Source organism: Diabrotica undecimpunctata, unplaced genomic scaffold (assembly GCF_040954645.1).
Source record: "Diabrotica undecimpunctata isolate CICGRU unplaced genomic scaffold, icDiaUnde3 ctg00001239.1, whole genome shotgun sequence".
In the NCBI taxonomy this organism is placed as follows: Eukaryota; Metazoa; Arthropoda; class Insecta; order Coleoptera; family Chrysomelidae; genus Diabrotica; species Diabrotica undecimpunctata.
In genome coordinates this window covers 1-18,978 of record NW_027313400.1, presented here as the reverse complement: position 1 = coordinate 18,978, position 18,978 = coordinate 1, and the positions used below count along the sequence as shown (strand labels likewise).

At 34.2% G+C, this 18,978-nt stretch overlaps 1 protein-coding gene across 1 annotated transcript; it reads left to right on the top strand.

The window, feature by feature from the left end:
• Positions 1-1,269: 1,269 nt before the first annotated feature.
• On the top strand, positions 1,270-14,326 carry LOC140431915 (SURP and G-patch domain-containing protein 1-like; the record flags this gene model as incomplete). Its single annotated transcript, XM_072519783.1, is given in 9 exon segments — positions 1,270-1,310; positions 1,313-1,369; positions 1,372-1,390; positions 9,143-9,329; positions 11,107-11,248; positions 11,339-11,604; positions 12,749-13,017; positions 13,989-14,109; positions 14,168-14,326. Coding segments are annotated over 9 exon segments (1,129 nt in total), but the record flags the coding sequence as incomplete, so codon positions are not given.
• Between the last annotated feature and the right edge of the window lie 4,652 nt (positions 14,327-18,978).

Genomic DNA, 18,978 nt, shown 5'->3' with positions numbered 1-18,978 from the left:
TGTCTCAGTTTTTTAAGGTGTTAATTTCCATATATTCTAACAAGGATAGCTTAAGGGCCTTTATTTTGAATGTGAAAATTTTAATTGGTCATTAAAAGAATGATTATGGCATATAAGTGAATTGTGTACTTAGAATCTGTTTTTTCAATATTGAAGCCCTTTTGAGTTCTGCTAAACGTTTGTTAACAGTTCTACCAGTTCGACCGATGTAAATTTTTGGGCAGTCAGTCGCCACTTTAAGTTTGTATGCACCACTGTGTAGTGTATACCAACCATGTACCACTGTGTAGAGTATACAAACCATGTACCACTGTGTGGTGTATACAGGCCGTAAGATATCTTTATTAGAATCTATGGAATTAACAATAAAATAATAATGATTTTATTGTTAGATAATGAATTTCCATCAAGTAACGGACGAATCCATCACTAATATATCATTGATCTTTATCCTCTAGTATTTTCAAAAGCAGAAGCTTTACAGGCCAAATGATACCTATATAAATGTGTGAGTTCTCTCTTACGTGTAGGATTTCTCATGGTCAACTACCGTATATAGCTTCTTGTTGTATGTAGCGCTGATTTCGAGTTAGAGATCCATATTAAATTGAGTAGCAAATATTGAGTTCTTTCTGATATTTTTTATCTATGAGCATTGATATTGCCTTGCATGCTCGGTTATTTTTGGATACTCCATTATCATAGACATATACAGGATAGACTGATCGTTGCAATCCAGCCGTTCCTTGCAGTGCCACAGCGCACACTGACTCAAAGCAGTCCTGTATCTCTTTCTAAAGGGCTTATCGACCACGTGACATTCTCATTGGTAATTTAGGTCACATGGTCGATAAACACAGCGTGCTATCAGTAGAATCAATGGACCCTGCTTTTTATATAAAAAAGTTCTATGTATGCGAGCTTATATGACCTCTATGTGGAATGTAAAGCTACTAAATACTCCAAAAAACTAACGTAGTCAAAGTTAAAATATATTATACCATTTAACATAACACGATTTTTAATTAAATAAAAAAGAAATTTCTATTTAGTCAGATATTGTACCAAAAAAATTTTTGGACACCATGAAAATTTTTAAAATATTGGTAATCATACATTTGCTATTAACTTGATTAGTTCAAAGACTGATTATTGAAACTACCATATTAATACAACCGATACGCTACCCGAATTCTGGTTTTTAATTACTTTTAATGGTTCTCAGTCATCCCTGCGCCATTATCGGGGCGTTTAGTGATGTGTTGTGAGTTTTCCCCCAGGTAACCCCTACGAATACGAGGCGATGGCGTCTCTGGTCGCATGGTAGCAGAATGTGGAGACACTTTCGAGGACGTCGTTAGACAGCGAAAAGAACAGATCCTAGATTGTGGTATGCCAAGCAGTACACCGACTATATTATACAAAAAAAAAGAAAAATATACACAACTCATGGATGAAGTCCAATTGGTTATTGTATTGTTTGCATTGGTATCGTTAGAGGGAGTTTTGTTTTTTTTTCTACTTTATTTTGAAGCGCAGCTGATCGTATTTAATCTGAAATAATAAATTTCTTTAATTAAAGGCAGTGATATCGATTTTTAATTCAGTAATTTATTTTATGGGATAGTAATTCATTCCTGTAAACAATATTCGTGTAAAAACTTTCTAAATTAAAAACAAAGCATTTTACATAACTATCTATGCTACAAATTTATACATAACATTGTAAATGATACATTTTGGACTCATTTTCAAATTTAATATTTTTCTTCATAATATTCTTTTAAATATTTCGTTCCTTAATCTCTCTTTATGATTCTTTTTATTTAATTAGTTTTCTCTAGTTAGGGTATGGAATTCATGTTTTCATTCGTTATATGGGCGCCCCGTTGGGCGCCATTTGTGTAACAAGGAACGCTGGGTCAAAGGCCCAACATATAAAACATAATTAATTTTATCTACTTTCCAATTAACCTACTCTCTTGCAGATTCAGCGAGATTCCTTGCAACCACAACGCTTGGTTGGCAAATAAGTCCGTTAGTAAAATATTGGTTCAAAAACTATAAAAAATATTGTCTGTAATAAATGTAGAAACTTACTACTTTTCTAATCAATATGCCAAGTACGTACGTCGCGACCAATGAGATTATTTCCCCCTAACTGTAGACAAAAAGTATGACATACTTTTTGTTCTGTGGATCGACTCGCTCTTCCTCGATAGATTTTAAAAGAGATGCTCCCGATGAGCGTTCTCTACTCGTCGTTCTAATCTCTTTTTATCCTTTATTTTCCATTTTTATGTATCCACAATTATTTAATTTGAAATAATTTGTTTTGATAATCCACGCGAAATTTTGCAAATCGACCTAGATATATAAAATAGTTTTAAAAAATTAGCACTGTACAGGATGAAATGAAAATTAAATCAGTTAAGGTTTTTTCGTTTGGAAAAAGAAAACCTATCGTGATTCCATAAGGACTTATTACAGTATTAAAGCAATAGGTTCAATATACTCGATCTTCTCTTGAGCAGTCACAACTTGGTCATCTGCGAAACTTATTATGCATAAGAAGTCAGTCAGTCTCTGACTGGTATTCCTATACCTTCACATTTTTTTCCAATCTGGTCTTGACTTTGTTTTGAGTATTTATTGCGTGAACAACTAAATCAATTCTCGGTTTTGATTTAGCTGTTTATTGTTTGTTTCATGTTATTTTTAGCTTGTAGTTTTTGTTAAATAAAGACTTATGTATTGTGTAAAGAGTATTGACTCTCTATAAATTAGTATTATGGACTCACATTGGCAACCTTTTCATCATTTGAAAATTTAACGTTGATTTAAAGCATTTTTACAATTACTTCAGCGCAACAACAGGAGTTTGTTAATTTTGTTCATTGGTCTTTCGAGCCGGATTTATGAGTATTATAGCTTATTTTCCTGGTTATTCGAAATAGACAAAGAGCAGCTACTTATGCAGAATGACGTGATTTTCGCTCAGACAGCTTCTTCCTAAAACTATGCAGATTCCAGTCCTACGTTGCTATTGCTCGTTCCACCCATTACTACGACTAAAAAATGTGTACCCTTGCTCATCAACTATACGGGCATTCTTTATGTGTCCAAATATCTTTCCTTTACTTTATCAGATCTAAAAACAGTAGATAATCGTTGTAGGCTAAATATTGTGGGTGTGAAAGCAATATGAATTTCATTTTAAGTACTTTTGTCATTGTTGCCGTCGACTTGTTACATGAAGCTTGACGTAAACGCACATTTTTCTCCTTCAATGCCATGCAATCTAATAAATTCTCAATTTCTTCCTTTAACCTAAGAATACTGCTATAATACTTATAAATCCGGCTCGAAGGACCAATATTAAACTAAATCAGATAAAAAAAAATGTATCTAAATCATTGTCGCGTTGTTCTCTGTGTAGTAAGTGCAAGTATTCGTTTATTGTTTGCTTTGTGCTGGATATTTCCTTCTTCAACGTATTCCAAAGATTCGCGGCTTCTAGTCTGGTGAATTTTACATGAGAATCGAATATATCTTTAATGATATTGAAATCAAATGCTCGTAATTTTTGGCCCAATCTTCCGATATAGGTCTCTTATAGATTTGTCTTGTAATTAATGTATATTATTTCTGTTTTTGCTATCCTTTTCTAATATGTTGTCTTCTTTAATTTTAGCTTGAGTTTTTAACGTGTATGAGAATTCATTTTTTGAGATAGTTAGTCTGTATTTTGCCCAACATTCGCCTCCTCTATTTACTTGTGTATCTTTCAGTTTGATGCTACGATAAAATATTATATTATAATTAAATCATTCGCTGATATAATTATAGTAAGAGTGCGATGGCTAGTAAGATTAAAAGTAGCTTAATACGTTCCCATTGAATTAATATACTCACAGTGAACTTTCCACATTTCTACAAAGCTGTTTATAGTGTACTGAATATTGATCAATAATTTTAAATAAAAAAATTAAATCGGTCAGTTGCAAGTGAACCTACTAATATGGCAGTTATTTTAGTGAATTTATCAAACAAATCGTATTTCAAAATCATTTTTTCCTAATTTTTTATAAATACATTTATGAAGCAGTACATCTACGTCATCAATTCGTAAAAGCTGATAGAAATTTGATGAAATATATTGGAAAGATATTTTTTTTATTCATAAGTTTTAAAGAACCAAGTACTTTTTACATATGAAAATCTTATATATAACGAGTTTATTACAGCTGCCGCCGTTTCTCGCAACCTAGCTTCCAACGCTTGCGATCGTTCCAGTCATCTACTTGTAGACCCCTATCTTCCATTGCATCTTTTACTTCTTGTCTCCACGATCTTCTTGGTCTTCCCTTTTTCCTGCGGTTGGTGGGGATCCACTGTAAAATTCTCTTTGGCCATCGTTGATCATTCATCCTTTCTACATGGCCATACCATTTCAGCCTTTTGCATTCTATAGTTTCCAGGACGTCAATGTCTATGCCCATACGCTCTCTGATTTCAGATATGAATGATATGAAAATCTAACGCCAGCAAATGCGAACAGTACCATCTTATAAGTACGTTGAGCTAAATTCTGAAACTACATCTATCGATAAAAAATCATACATCGGATAATATACCGAAAATAAGACACCGACGAAAGAGCAGATATCAGGGTAAAGAAGTATACATTTGCTTCATAGATTTTGACTGTGACAAACACTGAGTTAAGAAAATTCTAGATGCAAATAGAATAGAGCAACAACGACATACATACTTTGTTTTATCAATATAGTGACGTCAGTAAAACAAGAAAACGGCCTAAGAACACAAACAGCTATTAATTATTGGGTAAGACACGGATATGTCCTATCTCTTATTTTATTTAATGACTACTCGGAATGCACCTTTAAACGAGCACTAGAACACTAAAAGGGAGTCATATAAATAAATGGCAAACCCGAACCAATATGATATACGCTGATGACTCGGCGGTTTTAGACTAACAGACAATCTAGACCCAGACAACAAGAAGTTTTCTCAATATTAAGACCTTGTTAAGTGGCAAGCTTCAGAATAACAACCAGGCTCAGATCGATCAAATACTATATGGACTCTGTCGTGTTGTGTGGACTAGAAGCTTGGATCATGAAAGTTGTTACATTGAACTGCGTTGAGGTCTTTAAAATTGTTGTTGGGGCGATACCGAAGGGTTTGTGGTCGCAATCTCATCCTTGGTCTCGTCCATCATTTTGTCGGAGGTATGCGATCTCAAGACCCTCTACGGTTCCATGATTTCGTCCCTATTAATGATTTACAAAGCAAACATTTCGGTAAGCGATGATGAGCCGGTGTCTTAAGCGAGCTATTAGATTTATAAATGGGCAGAAACCTTGAACGTCTTATCTTAAAATGTAAATCTGGAAAATGAGTTTGGCTGGAACAAATAAAGATATTAACTAATCATATTTAATAAAAAGCGAGTTGCCGGATATTTAAGCTCCTTATCACAGACTCGTTCCGGAATGCTGTTACGGATCTCGTTTCTGGCTCTGACATGTGCAAGTCAAAAACCGTACGAACTCTAACGAGCAAGTAGGGCGAATACCCTATTTTGACGACCTGAATGTCGTGAGCTTCGTGCGAAAAAAAAAACTTGTTTGTGTTTATAAATGGGTAGAAACCTCGTAACCATGAGTACCAATGGGTAACAACAAACTACCTCTTAAAGTTAGGATCCGATGTATAACAATAAAACGAACATCTTTCTTTGGGAGCCAATTATTAGGCCTCTTCTAGATCAGTCTTTCAGGTGTGGGAACGTCGTATCTTAAAGTGTAAATCTGGAAAATGAGTTTGGCTGGAACAAATAAAGATATTAACTAATCATATTTAATAAAAAGCGAGTTGCCGGATATTTAAGCACCTTATCACAGACTCGTTCCGGAATACTGTGGATCTCGTTAAAAACCGTACTAACTCTAACCAGCAAGTAGGGCGAATACCCTATTTTGACGACCTGAATGTCGTGAGCTGCTTCGTCGCATCTAAATGCGAAAAGAGAGCTTGTTTGTGGTAATAAAAATCGTACAAGCTGTGTTTGTAAGTAGTACGAAACTTAGAACCATCGGTATTCGTACGATCAATCGTACTTTATAACTTAAAGGCTACTCAAAAGCCGGTGTTGTATACCAGTCCGAAATAATTCAGACTTTTGTTATTACACAGGCAGGATATAACGATTAGGGAAGCTCTGTGGATCGTACAATGATAGGAATCTGAGTGTGATGTTCGACGATGAGTTCAACAGGGACAAAAGAGTTTATGTGTTATGAATGCTGTACTTTGGCCCAATCAAGTTCCCATTAATACAAAATTGACAATCTACAGAGCAATTGTAGAGCCAATATTGACATATGGATCAGAATGCTGGCAGATGACGGAAAAAACAAAGACAAAAGTAGATGCAGTAGAAATGGATCTCCATTTCATCGTAGTTACATGTTTTGCTATGTCTTTGACTTTAGTTCTTTGTCTGGTGGTGTTATCACATATTCTGTCTCTTTTAGTGATTCCAAGCATGACTCTTTCCGTGGCTTCCTGGGCTACTTTTAAATTTTCCGCAGACTTTTTTGTTAACGTTAATGTCTTCGCTCCGTATGTCATTACCAGTAACACGCATTGTTGGTATACTTTTCTCTTCAGACACATTTTTATATTATTTTTAAATACCTCCCGTATTTCTCCAAAAGCAGCCCAACTCAAACTTATTCTGCGCTGTATCTCATATATTGGTTGTTCTTTCTATTCTAATGTGTTGTGCGAGCACTAGATTCGTCGTTATTTTGGTTTTTTTTGCATTTATTCGGAGACCAACATGAGGCCTTTAATAATTCGTCAATCATCTGTTTTGCTTGACAGATCCAAAAAAAGGGTAGACCAAAGCTGAGGTGGATAGACGGGGTAACAGGATGTTGAGAAGATCGCTGTTGCCAACTAGAAAATCCAAGCAATGGACAGAGCAGAATGGCGCAGAAAGCTTGAGAAGATCGAGGTCCTTTCATGATGATAACGATGATCTGTTTTGCATCAGCGATGTTGTGTGTGATAAGAATAATGTTATCTTCTCCCAAGACAGTGATTTCATTGTGTATTCGAGAACAGTTATACAAATTTTGGCGAAATGATATCTCCTTGTCTAACTCCTATGTCTACTTTAATTTTACCTGTTGCTTCATGAAGTTTTACAGTTGTGGTGGCATTACTGTATATGCATTCCATAAGCCTTATGTATCTGTATTATATTCTACATTGTTTCCAGTGCTGCTATTACTGATTTAGTTCTACCTTGTTAAATACCTTAATGGAAATCGATAAACACCAAGGCTGAGGGTCTATTAGATTAGTGATAAGTATAATAAATCACTCACGTCGACTTCAAGAAAGCTTTTCATATCGTGGAATTGCCGGCGGTGTTGAAACTATTAAAACAAAGTAATTTGGACTATAGATACGCTAAGTTAATAAAACATATATACATATATATATATATATATATATATATATATATATATATATATATTAGACAGAGCGACACCATCTCTTCCGATGGCAGCTCTGGAATATGCGTTGAGAGGAACTAGATTGGGATTAAAAACGGAATAAATATTGATGGTAAATACTTACGTTACTTGCGTTTTGCAGATGATATTGTTAGTACTAGTAGTAGCATTAAATGATGAAAGAACTAAAACAGGCAACAGAACAAGTAGGCCTGAACATAAACTTTAAAGAAACAAAATACATGACCAATTTAGTTCCAAATGATGTTTACGAGTAGGTGGCTAAGAACTACGTCAGTTGTTTAGCCGTATTTACTTCGACATGATATTAGAATAGGAAACCCGTAAGATTCAGCGCCGTATAGGTTTGGAATTGGCAGCGTTTGATAAGATGCGACAATTTTAAAGGAAAATTATGAATTTGCTTAAATAAAAAGGTTACAACCAATGTATACTGCCGGTAGTAACATATGGTTCTGAAACATTAACATTGACTAAAAAATCTGCGTAAATTAAGAGTAATCCATAGAGTAATGCTGGGGATAACAAGAAGAGAGCATAGAAAATATTGCACAAGGCAAATGGAGATGGGTTGGCCATATAGCACGTTTAAACGGTAATAGGTGGACCAAAAGACTCATAGAATGGAGACCTAGAGAAAACCAAAGGCACCTAGGTAGACCACCAACACAATGAATAATATTACTTACGAAAAACAACAGGAAATTGACTGCAGAAAGTACAGGATAGAGAACAATGGAAGAGGATGGAGGAGACCTACGTCCAACAGTGGGTGCAAAATGTTGACAGTAGATTATAATGGAGAACAAGTGAATTTTTTTTTCAAAGAGATCTTCACAGCTTTTGAAGATCTATTGAGGCATATGGTTGTGTATTGTGAAACATGAACCTACAGAACCCTATGAACTTAGTTACATGAGTTAATCAATCAAATATCATAGAATTCGTAGCTAGGTTACTGGCGGATGGAAACCAAAAAGCGTTGTCGAAAATGATTTAAACATTATGGGGGTCCGGAATTGTAGATTATTCGTACACGATAGAAGTGAGTTAAGGGCCTAGAAATCGGCCAAAAAGTGTATCTAAAAATCATTACAAAAATGGGTAAATTAAAGAATAAACTTTTAATAATCCACCTTATTCGCCAGATTTAGCTTACTCTGATTTGTGACTTTTCTCAGATCTCAAAAAATTTATGCGTAGGAAACTATTTAAATTGTATGAACAGGTAATAGCGTATTTTTGTTTCTCTCTTCAGCAATGAAATTTAAAAGCAATTTAAAGTTCTAGCCATTATTTAGACCAGAAGTGTTACAGCCTTCTCAACTGATATGCTAAATTATAATGTGCTCAATGACCAACGTTTTGATTTAAACAAAACTTACTTTACTGTCTGCCATATTATAAAGGTATTAGAGGCAATTCTATCAGCTTCATTCTCCCAACGTAGTGCAAATTCTAAGGAATTAAATCCGAATAGGACTTGATCCATAGTAGATATATCCCCCGCAAAGGTATTCACAAAATTTAACTTTGTACGATTTCTTTTGGACTGTTTATAGGTTCCTATTCGATAAGGAATCGGAGGCGTACAAACTATATCGGCGATTTGTAGATCAAGTCAAAAGGGAAATTATGGCTGCCGAAGAACGGAACATTAGACCGGAAGATAAGTATGAACCGGAAATGGCTTTGGAAGAGGATGGAGGTAATATGACTGAAGAGAAAGAAGTCAAAGAAGAAAATGTGGTATGTTTCTTTTACTTAATTTTTCGATGCGCAATTTGGCTTCGTCACAATATCGTTCTCCCCAGTTTGACTCAGCTGTTTTGGGTATTATTGTAGTACGAGGTTTGTCTTTTTAGTTTTACATATAGCTGCTTAGATGGCACCACCAATAAAACCTTCTGACACAAATGTAACCTCAATTTTTTGTTGACATAAATCGAGAGTTTCATTGTGATACAAGTCGTGTAGATACAGTGAATTTACAAAAATGTACAGTGAAATTTACAGTGATACAAAAAATGGATCATAGCCGAGAACATTTTCGAGCACAGACGAATCCAGGTCAGGTCCATCCAAAACAGCAGTCACAGAGCAAAACATTGATGCGGTTCTTCAGCTAATTAAGGATGACCGCCGTGTAAAATATCGGAAGATAGAGGCATCTTTGGGCATTTCAAAGTCCTCGACCCAAAAGATTCTACATGAAGAACTGGGTGTTACAAAGTTGGTTTCCCTTTGTATCCCTCATTTGCTCATAGAAGAGCAAAAAGCGTTTCGCGTCAATTGGTGTCGAAAAACATTGGAACGGTTCAACAAAGGAATATCAAAAAACGTTTATAGTATTGTTAGTGGCGATGAATCTTGGATTTACTCCTACTAACCAGAAAATAAACGCCAATCCGCTGTGTGGGTGTTATCGAAGAACGGTTACTTCTGATTGGTATATAACTGTATGTTTACCAGAAGTTATCACGAAACTCAGAAAAAGCAACACACAACGGTGAATTATCCTACATCCGGACAATGCAAGTGCTCACATTGCCCAAAAGACAATAAATTTTTTGGAGCTTCAGAATATCAAATTGTTAAACTATCCACCGTATAGCCCCGGCCCTTCCGGTCTTCCGGGACGAATCCTCACGACTTCTTCACGTTCCCAAAAATAAAAAATTTCCAGTCGCCAGAAGAAGCCATCGATGCCTTTAAATCAGCGATTTTGCAGATGTCATCAGAAGACTGGAATGACTTTTACCAATTGGTTTGAACGTATGAAAAAGTGTATCGATCTTGGTGGGACATATTTGGAAAAGCAATAAAGTACTGTAAGTCTATATATTTTTTGTCGTTATGGCTATATACAAAACTAAAAAAACAACCTTTGTATGCAAACCTTAGGGAATATTTTTCGTTTATCCAGTTGATATTAGTTACTTTTAATTCCAGGTCTGTCCTTCTTCTTCTTCTTAACATGCGATACACCAAAGTGCGTAGGCGACTATCTCATTACTAGAATTCTGTTCTTGGCGGCGTGACACAGCTCGCCTGTATTGTGTATTCCTGTCCATTCTTTAATATTCCTTAACCAGGATAATTGTTTGCGGCCGGCTCCTTTCCTACCTTCGATCTTCCCTTGTAGGATTAACTGTGGTATTTCATATTTTGCTCCTCTCAATATGTGCCCAAGGTAACCAATCTTGCGTTTTTTAACTAATTCAAAGAATTCTCTTTCCACGCCGGCTCTCTTAAGGACGTCATCGTTTCGAACTCTATCCACCCAAGGTATGCGCATCATTCTTCTCAATGACCACATTTCAAATGCTTCAAGTTTGTTGATAGATGTTTTTTTCAAAGTCCACGTTCCAGGTCTGTCCATCCTTGAGTTATTTAACCAGCTATTTTGGTGTAATATTAATACTGAATATCATAATCCGAATGTAACGAGTTGGATGTCCTACTTAACCCCCAAAATGTTCTGTTTTATTTATTTGTACTGTGTAATTCATATCTATACTTACAGAACGAAGAAAATGCCGACAGAAAAAGAAAAAGGAAAAGTAGATGGGGAAATCAAGAAGCCAATATACCTCCACCTGCTCTCGTTTTCAGTCCACCGACCAGAACTATGCCAGTAATGTCATTCGTTCCTCCTCCTCCTTCAAGTAAGTAACCTTTTATACTATTTTTATACCATACAGATAGATATATTTTATTAAAAACGAGCAATATCTTTTCCTAAATGATCGCTTCAGATACGGGACCGGTCCTTTTGACAAAAGTTACCAGAAACGATCCGGGTTTAATTCAATACGCTGTAAACACTTATGGTACTGCGACTCTCTCGGAAGAGGACTGGAAAAAAACGGAGGACAACTACAAAGTCAGTTTGTTGTATCAAGACATGGTTAAAAAGAGAGAAGAAGCGGAAAGATTAAGACTGGCCGGACATAATAAATATGAGTACGACTCGGACGAAGAAACTGATGGTGGCACATGGGAGCACAAGGCCAGAGAGAAGGTAAGTGTAGAATGTAATAAATAATGCCTATTTTACTATTGTCTTCTCCCATTAGCAGCTCCAATGAGGTCGGTTAGTTCTTCTTCTACTTTTACTTTTATTGTGTTGTGTTGGTAGATATTTTCGATCGTTTTGATTATTCCTAGAGGTACCTCTCTTGTGTACAATAAGTGGATAACACCCTTTAATTTGATCCGGTCAAATGCCTTCTTAAGGTCCACAAAACATAGATATGCCGGTTTGTTGTATTCTAATGATTTCTCTTGCACTTGCCTCATTATAAATATAGGGTCTGTGCATGATCTTTCCGACCTAAAACCTTGTTGTTCTTCTGCTAGTGTTATAATTTCATTCAGTTTATTTGTTGGCACTTTGGTTGTTAATTTTAATGTTGTGTTTAATAAATTAATTCCTCTGTAATTTTTTGGGTCCGATTTGTCTCCCTTTTTGAAGATCTTGATCTCCATTCTTAAGGAATTCTGTTTTGTTCTCATTATTTTTTGGATTAGTTAAATTTGTTTTGGTTTAGTTACATTATACGACAAACTAAATGGGTATATCATCAGTATTTGACAAGTATACAAAAATAAATGCAATAATCAAATACAGGGCGATGGTCTACCAGACCCTCTAGTCATTATCGACCACTTCTTGCATCTCTCACTCACCCTTAGTTGACGATCACTTCTTTGAGGAAACCTGAATAATTTTGCGAAAACGAAATCAAGAGAAGAACCTTCAATATACAGCGTGGTCCTTGTTTCATCAATCTCTTTTGAAAAGAAGAAATCTAGCGATAAGAGACCACTTCTACAACACTCTGGTCATTGTCGATGTACTTCTTGGAAATCTCAACGTCAAAGGGGACACTTCTGGTCATCGGCATCGGAGACCCTTATGGCATGGTTACCAAAGTGGTCCAGTATCACGCTTGCTCTACTACCAATCTTACAACTTTTATTAGTATACCAAGTTCTCTGATTGTCTCATAAATTTTATATGTAGAGAAAAACTTGGTCTCCTGGTCAAAAATTTCCTTACTGACCCAAATCTCTTCTTTCTAAGCTGTACTACAACGCATTTTAAAGTTTAATACATAATACATCTTTCTCCGAAGTCTACTAATAAAATAATATCTTTTTAGGAAATGTTGACGACTCAGTTATGGGCCGATGAACTTACCAAGCAAGCCGAAGGAAAACACCACATAGGAGACTTTCTGCCAGCCGACGAGTTAAAGAAGTTTATGGAGAAAGTCAGCGGTAAAGACCAAAAGCTACTTAACGAGTCCGATTATAAAGAATTTCAACTTAAAGAGGACAACATTGGTTTTAAAATGTTGCAAAAACTCGGCTGGTCCGAAGGGGAAGGTCTAGGATCCGGAGGAACGGGAATTGTAGAGCCAATAAACAAGTAAGTTAGTTTTTACGTAGTTAAATTTTCTTTTAACATAATCACGTGCAATGAAATGCTAATTCATGTGTTTTTTAATAAACTTTATGTCGTTTTCTATTTGTACCATATTTTTAATAGATAGAAGAATTCATGATTTGACTATATATTTTTTAATTAGTTATTTAAATATTGAAGGATAAAATAAATGTTTGCTCTACTTTTAATACTTTCGAATAAAAGAAAAAACTGGAGAAGCTATAGGAACGAAATAAAATTATCCAAACATAAACTTACATTTACAAGGTAAAAAGTCTAAACAAGGCAAAAAATAGAATATGAAATTGCCCACTTTCCCACATAAATCACAATTATTCTGCAAAATTCTTGGTCATCAACCAAAGATATTACCAACAAGCACAGTGTATTACAGGAATATGAATAAAAAGATATTTTAAAACTAAAGTATAACATCTTGAAATCCGGCTCAAAGGACCACAAATTTGAAAATTCGGGAAATTGATTTGCTCCTATCGTGTTGCAGAATTGCAGTGTTCGCTAGGCTGCAGAGACTTCGATATATTGATCATGTAGTGATGATGGATGACGACATATTGGCAAGAAGAGTCCTAGACAGTACTATCCAGGGCAAAGCGGAGACCACGAAAGAGATGAGAGAGTGAGGTGGCAATGGATGCACAAAATCTGGTGAAAGTTAGAAAATACAGAAGACTAAGTTCAAATTTAGGTTGTAGCGTCAGTAGCAGAAGGAGAAGGGTAGGAAGAGAAGGAGAAGTTATATTTTTGTTTATCAAAGGAATTGTATAGGCCGTGGCGTTAAAGTGTATTTCTTCTCGAATATATAAAAAATATTGGAGCGATATTAGCGCAGATAGACTTATACTATCGCAGCGATAGTATGACCCGTATAAACCCGTGTTTCCACCGACAGTCTTCATCAGTTTTTTAAACTTGCATATATTTATTTTTAGAGGGCCCGCTAGAGAACATACACAAGGTTTGGGTTTAGAAGGCTCACACGAAGATGAAGATGAGTACCAGACCTATAGAAAAAGAATGATGCTGGCGTACAGATTTAGGCCAAATCCTTTGGTGAGTTATCTTTGAGAAAAATCAATGAAATAAAATTTTAACGCGATTTTTGTTTCAGAATAATCCAAGAAGGCCCTATTATTAATTTGAACTATAGAAACATAGTTCTTTTATTACATTTTGTATTATACTGTGAAAATTGATATACTAGAATAATTATGGAATACTGTTAAATGCTAATTTTTTGTAAATAATAAAATAAAATAGTATGAGTTTATTTTTATCGTTTTTCATCCAGAAATCTGGGGAAATTTGGTCATTTGTCAATCGAAATCTCCATAAGAGCCAATATATTAAACAGACAGGTATAGCAATTTTGTCTCCAGATCTAGGAAATTTTCAAGTATCGGTAGATAGTGAAATTTAATAGAAGTCGATCCCGCATAAGGATAAAAGGCAAAACCATAGATATATAATACAAATAGATTTCCAGGCCCGTTCTATATACGCCCGTGTGATAGGTTAGGTAAGGTTAAGAAGGCAGAATATTAGTATTTAAGCAAACTCAAACTAGAATTAAAGGCCATTTTTTAATCCTATTGAAGATTGATGACTCCACATACAATATTTGTAAATAAATACAATTGCACAAAAGAAATCTATAAAGTTATGTCACAAAAGTGCCCAAATTCATTTAATAAAACATGATCTACAAGATATAGAGCCACCGAGAAAACTCCTAATTATGTACCCAGTGTCAATATCTTCTTTTTGAATTATTTTTGACATCACAAATACAATCGAGTTCTATCATTTTTTATTATATATTTTTTTGTTATATTTGTCTTTATATTTAAAAATTGATGTATTCAACAATTAATAAACTGATAAATCTCAAAATAAAAACGCGAAGAAGGTAACATATCACCGCTAATGTCACTTGAAAATTTTGCTGAATTAAGGAAAATTGTTAGTTTATGTATAACTTCAATTAAAAAAAAATTCAATAAATGCATTTAATGAATCATTTTTTCCCCGAACATGTTGTTTTGAGAAAAAAAGTTTCCAAACGGTTGGTACGACACCAAATTTACTGTTGTTAGAACTTTTCTCGGTGGCTCAGTACAAGATAACAAAAATTAAATAAAAAATCACATCTTATGTTATATTTAAAATAAATAAAGCTCATACCAATCTGTGGAAGGGATAAGAAGTTACATAAAACTGATTTTGTTTAAATAATAGACTTTTCAAATTTGCTGACTTTAAACGTATCTTGAAACTTCATTCGTTACATTCCTAGATAATTGTGAGTAATTATAAACGTTCCTAAAAAACGGTGGGTAGTTATAAACGTTCATAGGAAGGCTTATTCGATTTTATAAGTAACTAGAACGTTGATTTGAACATCTGCTTGGTTTCAAGCGACGCCGACGGCTGATTTGAAACGTATCTAGAGAAGTCTAGTCAATTTTAAATGTTCCTACCAAAGTGTGAATGATTTAAAATATTCCTATAAAGGTCTACCTGATTTTTAAAGTATTTAGGAACGTCCGCCTGATTTTAAACTTATCTAGAAACGCCTTATTTACATTGCAGGTGTTTTTAAAGCCTGCTATTTATGTATGAGTGATTTTAAATGATCATAAGAAGGTTTGAGTGATTTTAAAAGATCCTAGAAACATCTAAATGGTGTTAAAATTGTCTATAAACGTCTCTCTAATTTTTATCTTGCTATCTTTGATTTTAAACTTGCCTAATAACGTTCGCCTGATTTTATAAGTATCTATGAACGTTTTCTTGATTTTAAACATATGTAGGAACGTATGAGTGATTTTAAACGATTCTAGAAATATGTGAGTACTTTTTAAGGTTTCTAGAAAAATTTATTTCATTTTATAAATACCTAGAAACGTTTATGTTATTTTAAACGTGCCTAATAACGTCTGTTTTATTTTGCACGTTCTTATAAACCTTTGTCTGATCTTAAGAACGATTCTCTCGTTTTCAACTTGCTTAAAAACGTCCGATTTTAAAAGTATCTTTAAAAGTTTGAGTGATTTTAAATGTTACTATAGTAGAATTTCAATATTTGAGAGAGTGATTCATCGTTTAAACGCTGAATATCCTCAAATTTAAACGTACACAGCGGCACTCGAAAACTACCCGTTTTCTCAATTGCAATTTGCGTTTTCTCATAAGAAATTACACAATATATAAGTAGTATATTTATTTGTGCTTCTCTATAGAAAAACTGACCAGGAGTTGTCGTACAGTGTAGCCAATTCTTGGTCACAAGTAGTAATTATGGTCATACAAAACCTGTTTTCTTCCACGCAGCGATTATTACCGTCATAAAAATACCAAAAAAATGATTTTTTCAATAGTAAAAATTAAGCACAAAATTGTGATTAAATAAATTTTATTTATATGTTCCGTTTCGTTACATATTTAAATTTATAAAATAAAAATCGATATTTTAAAACAGTATTTTTAATCGTTTGGCAACTTTGGAATTAGCGATGGAACTCCGTTTCAATTCCGACCCACAGAAAGCCGTAAACCTAGTTTTTGTAGAGCAAGTGCCAATCAACAATAGTTCATTTACATTCGCGTTTCTGAGGGTAGGGCATGTATTGCATTTTGTGAATATATTTTATGCGATAAGTTTGTGTTATTGATAAAACGTGTTATTGATAATACGAGTGTTATAGTTTGTCGTTTTATAGTAAATTTTTAGTTATATTCTGTGATTATTTGGTTTGAGTTTTATTGGAGGACGAAAAACCGAGTTATTCCAAGAGAAGACAGCAAAATTCTGATGTTGATTCCAAAAATGAAAAGCCGCAAAAGAGACGGAAAATATTAACGTCCGAAGAGAAGGTAATGATACGAAACGTTTATGAAGGAATTGTCGGCAGAAAAATGGCATTAAATGTTAGCCAAGCGGTCGACATTTGTAGCAGTTTAACAAAAGTATCCGTTAGCTGTATTTATCGTGTACTTAAAAATACATCGGAAAATAAAAAGCAAGAAAAAGGTAAAACTAGAGGTAGAAAAAGCATTGTTTTGGATGACGAGACAAGGAATATTATACGGCGAAAAATTCATTCATTTTATTTTCGGAGTGAAATTCCAACACTGAAAAATATTTCTCAAGAGCTCGAAAACGATGACTCCTTACCCAAGATATCTCGTAGAGTCTTAATCAGGACCATGCGCGAAATGAACTTTCGATATGTAAAACTCAACAGAAAAAGTATGCTATTAGAAAAAAATAAAATTATTGTGTGGAGAACAAAATATTTAGAAGAAATACGCAAAATTCGCACCACTGGACGCAAAATATGTTATTTAGATGAAATCTGGATTAACGAAGGTCATACAGTTGGAAAAGTTTGGCAGGATTTAAATGTCAAAAGTAAACGCGAAGCATTTATAGAAGGCTGATCTACAGGATTAAAAGCTCCATCAGGAAAGGGACGGCGTTTAATCATCACCCATATAGGAAGTGATACAGGGTTTTTTGATGATGGTTTTCTTCAATTTGAGTCGAAAAAAAAAAACAGGTGATTATGAAAGAAATTGAAAGGGAGGATTCAAGAATGGCTTACAGAAAAGGGGATTGCATACGAAGAATCAATGCTCAAAATTTAGCTATTTGACATTGCACTGTTAAGGAAAAGTGAATATCTTAAATATGCGGTAGATGAAACTGCAAAAGATTATGGTGTCAAAGTTCTGCGTCTACCACCTTACATTGCGAACTTAATCCCATTGAACTTATCTGGGTGCAAGTGAAAGGAGAAGTAGCACGCAATAACAAAACGTTCAAATTAAACGAAATTAAGAAACTTTTGATTCCAGCAATCCTCCATATAACTCCAGAGAAATTGGCTAAATGTATAGGCCACATAATTAAAGAACATCATACGTATGTGGGAACTTGACACTCATATCGAAGTTTTACTAGAGCCAATTCTGGTGAAGATAATGACAGCGATAGCAGCACTGCATCTTCAGATTTAACAGCGAATAATATTTTCTAATAGTTTAATAAGAACATCAGCATAAAAAAACCAAAAACAAAAAAAAAACGAGAAGAACATAGCAAGTGTGTATAGTGTTTGAGTTTAAATAGAATAGTACAATGTTTTGTTACATCAAACATTTTTATTTTGTTTTTATAGAATTTTATTTTGTTTTATAGGATTTTATTTTGTTTTGTTTTATACTGTTTAAGTGTTTTGTTCATTTTATTTAATAAGACAATATGGCTCTTGGCGAACAACCATTTAAAAACAGTAACGCGCCACAAGACATACCTCTGTGGTAGTGTGGAAACTGTCTTAAAATTTGTTTTAAAAAAATTTCATTGTGTAACTCTTTAAGGACGGGTCACGTCAAAAGACGTTTTAGCGTAACTTCCGCGACAGCCGGTTGGTATCAGTAAACTTTCTGCAAAATTACTTGTTTTTTTATAGCTTTTTATTTGTGGCATTCTGTATTTTTAGGGGAATGTAGGGAATGAGCCACAAAATATTTATTCATATGTTTATTTATTGACGTTTCGATCTTTATATCCAGAGACCGTTTTCAATTATACAAATGATAGTAATATTTATTTTCTATGGCTTTTCGCTTGTCGTTCTGTATTTTTAGAAATAATGTTGGGAATAAGCCACAATATATTTATTCAAATGTTTAATTTAAGGACGTTTCGATCTCTATAAAGAGACCGTTTTCAAACATACAAATAACATATATATTTATTTTTCTATAGGTTCTTGTTTGTGGCATTCTCTATTTTTAGGGAGAAGGTTGGAAATAAGCCACAATATATCTATTTACATGTTTAATACACTGACGTTTCGATCTTTATTCCGTTTTTAAAGATAGAAAAAAAAAAGAAAACTCTGAGATAGCGCG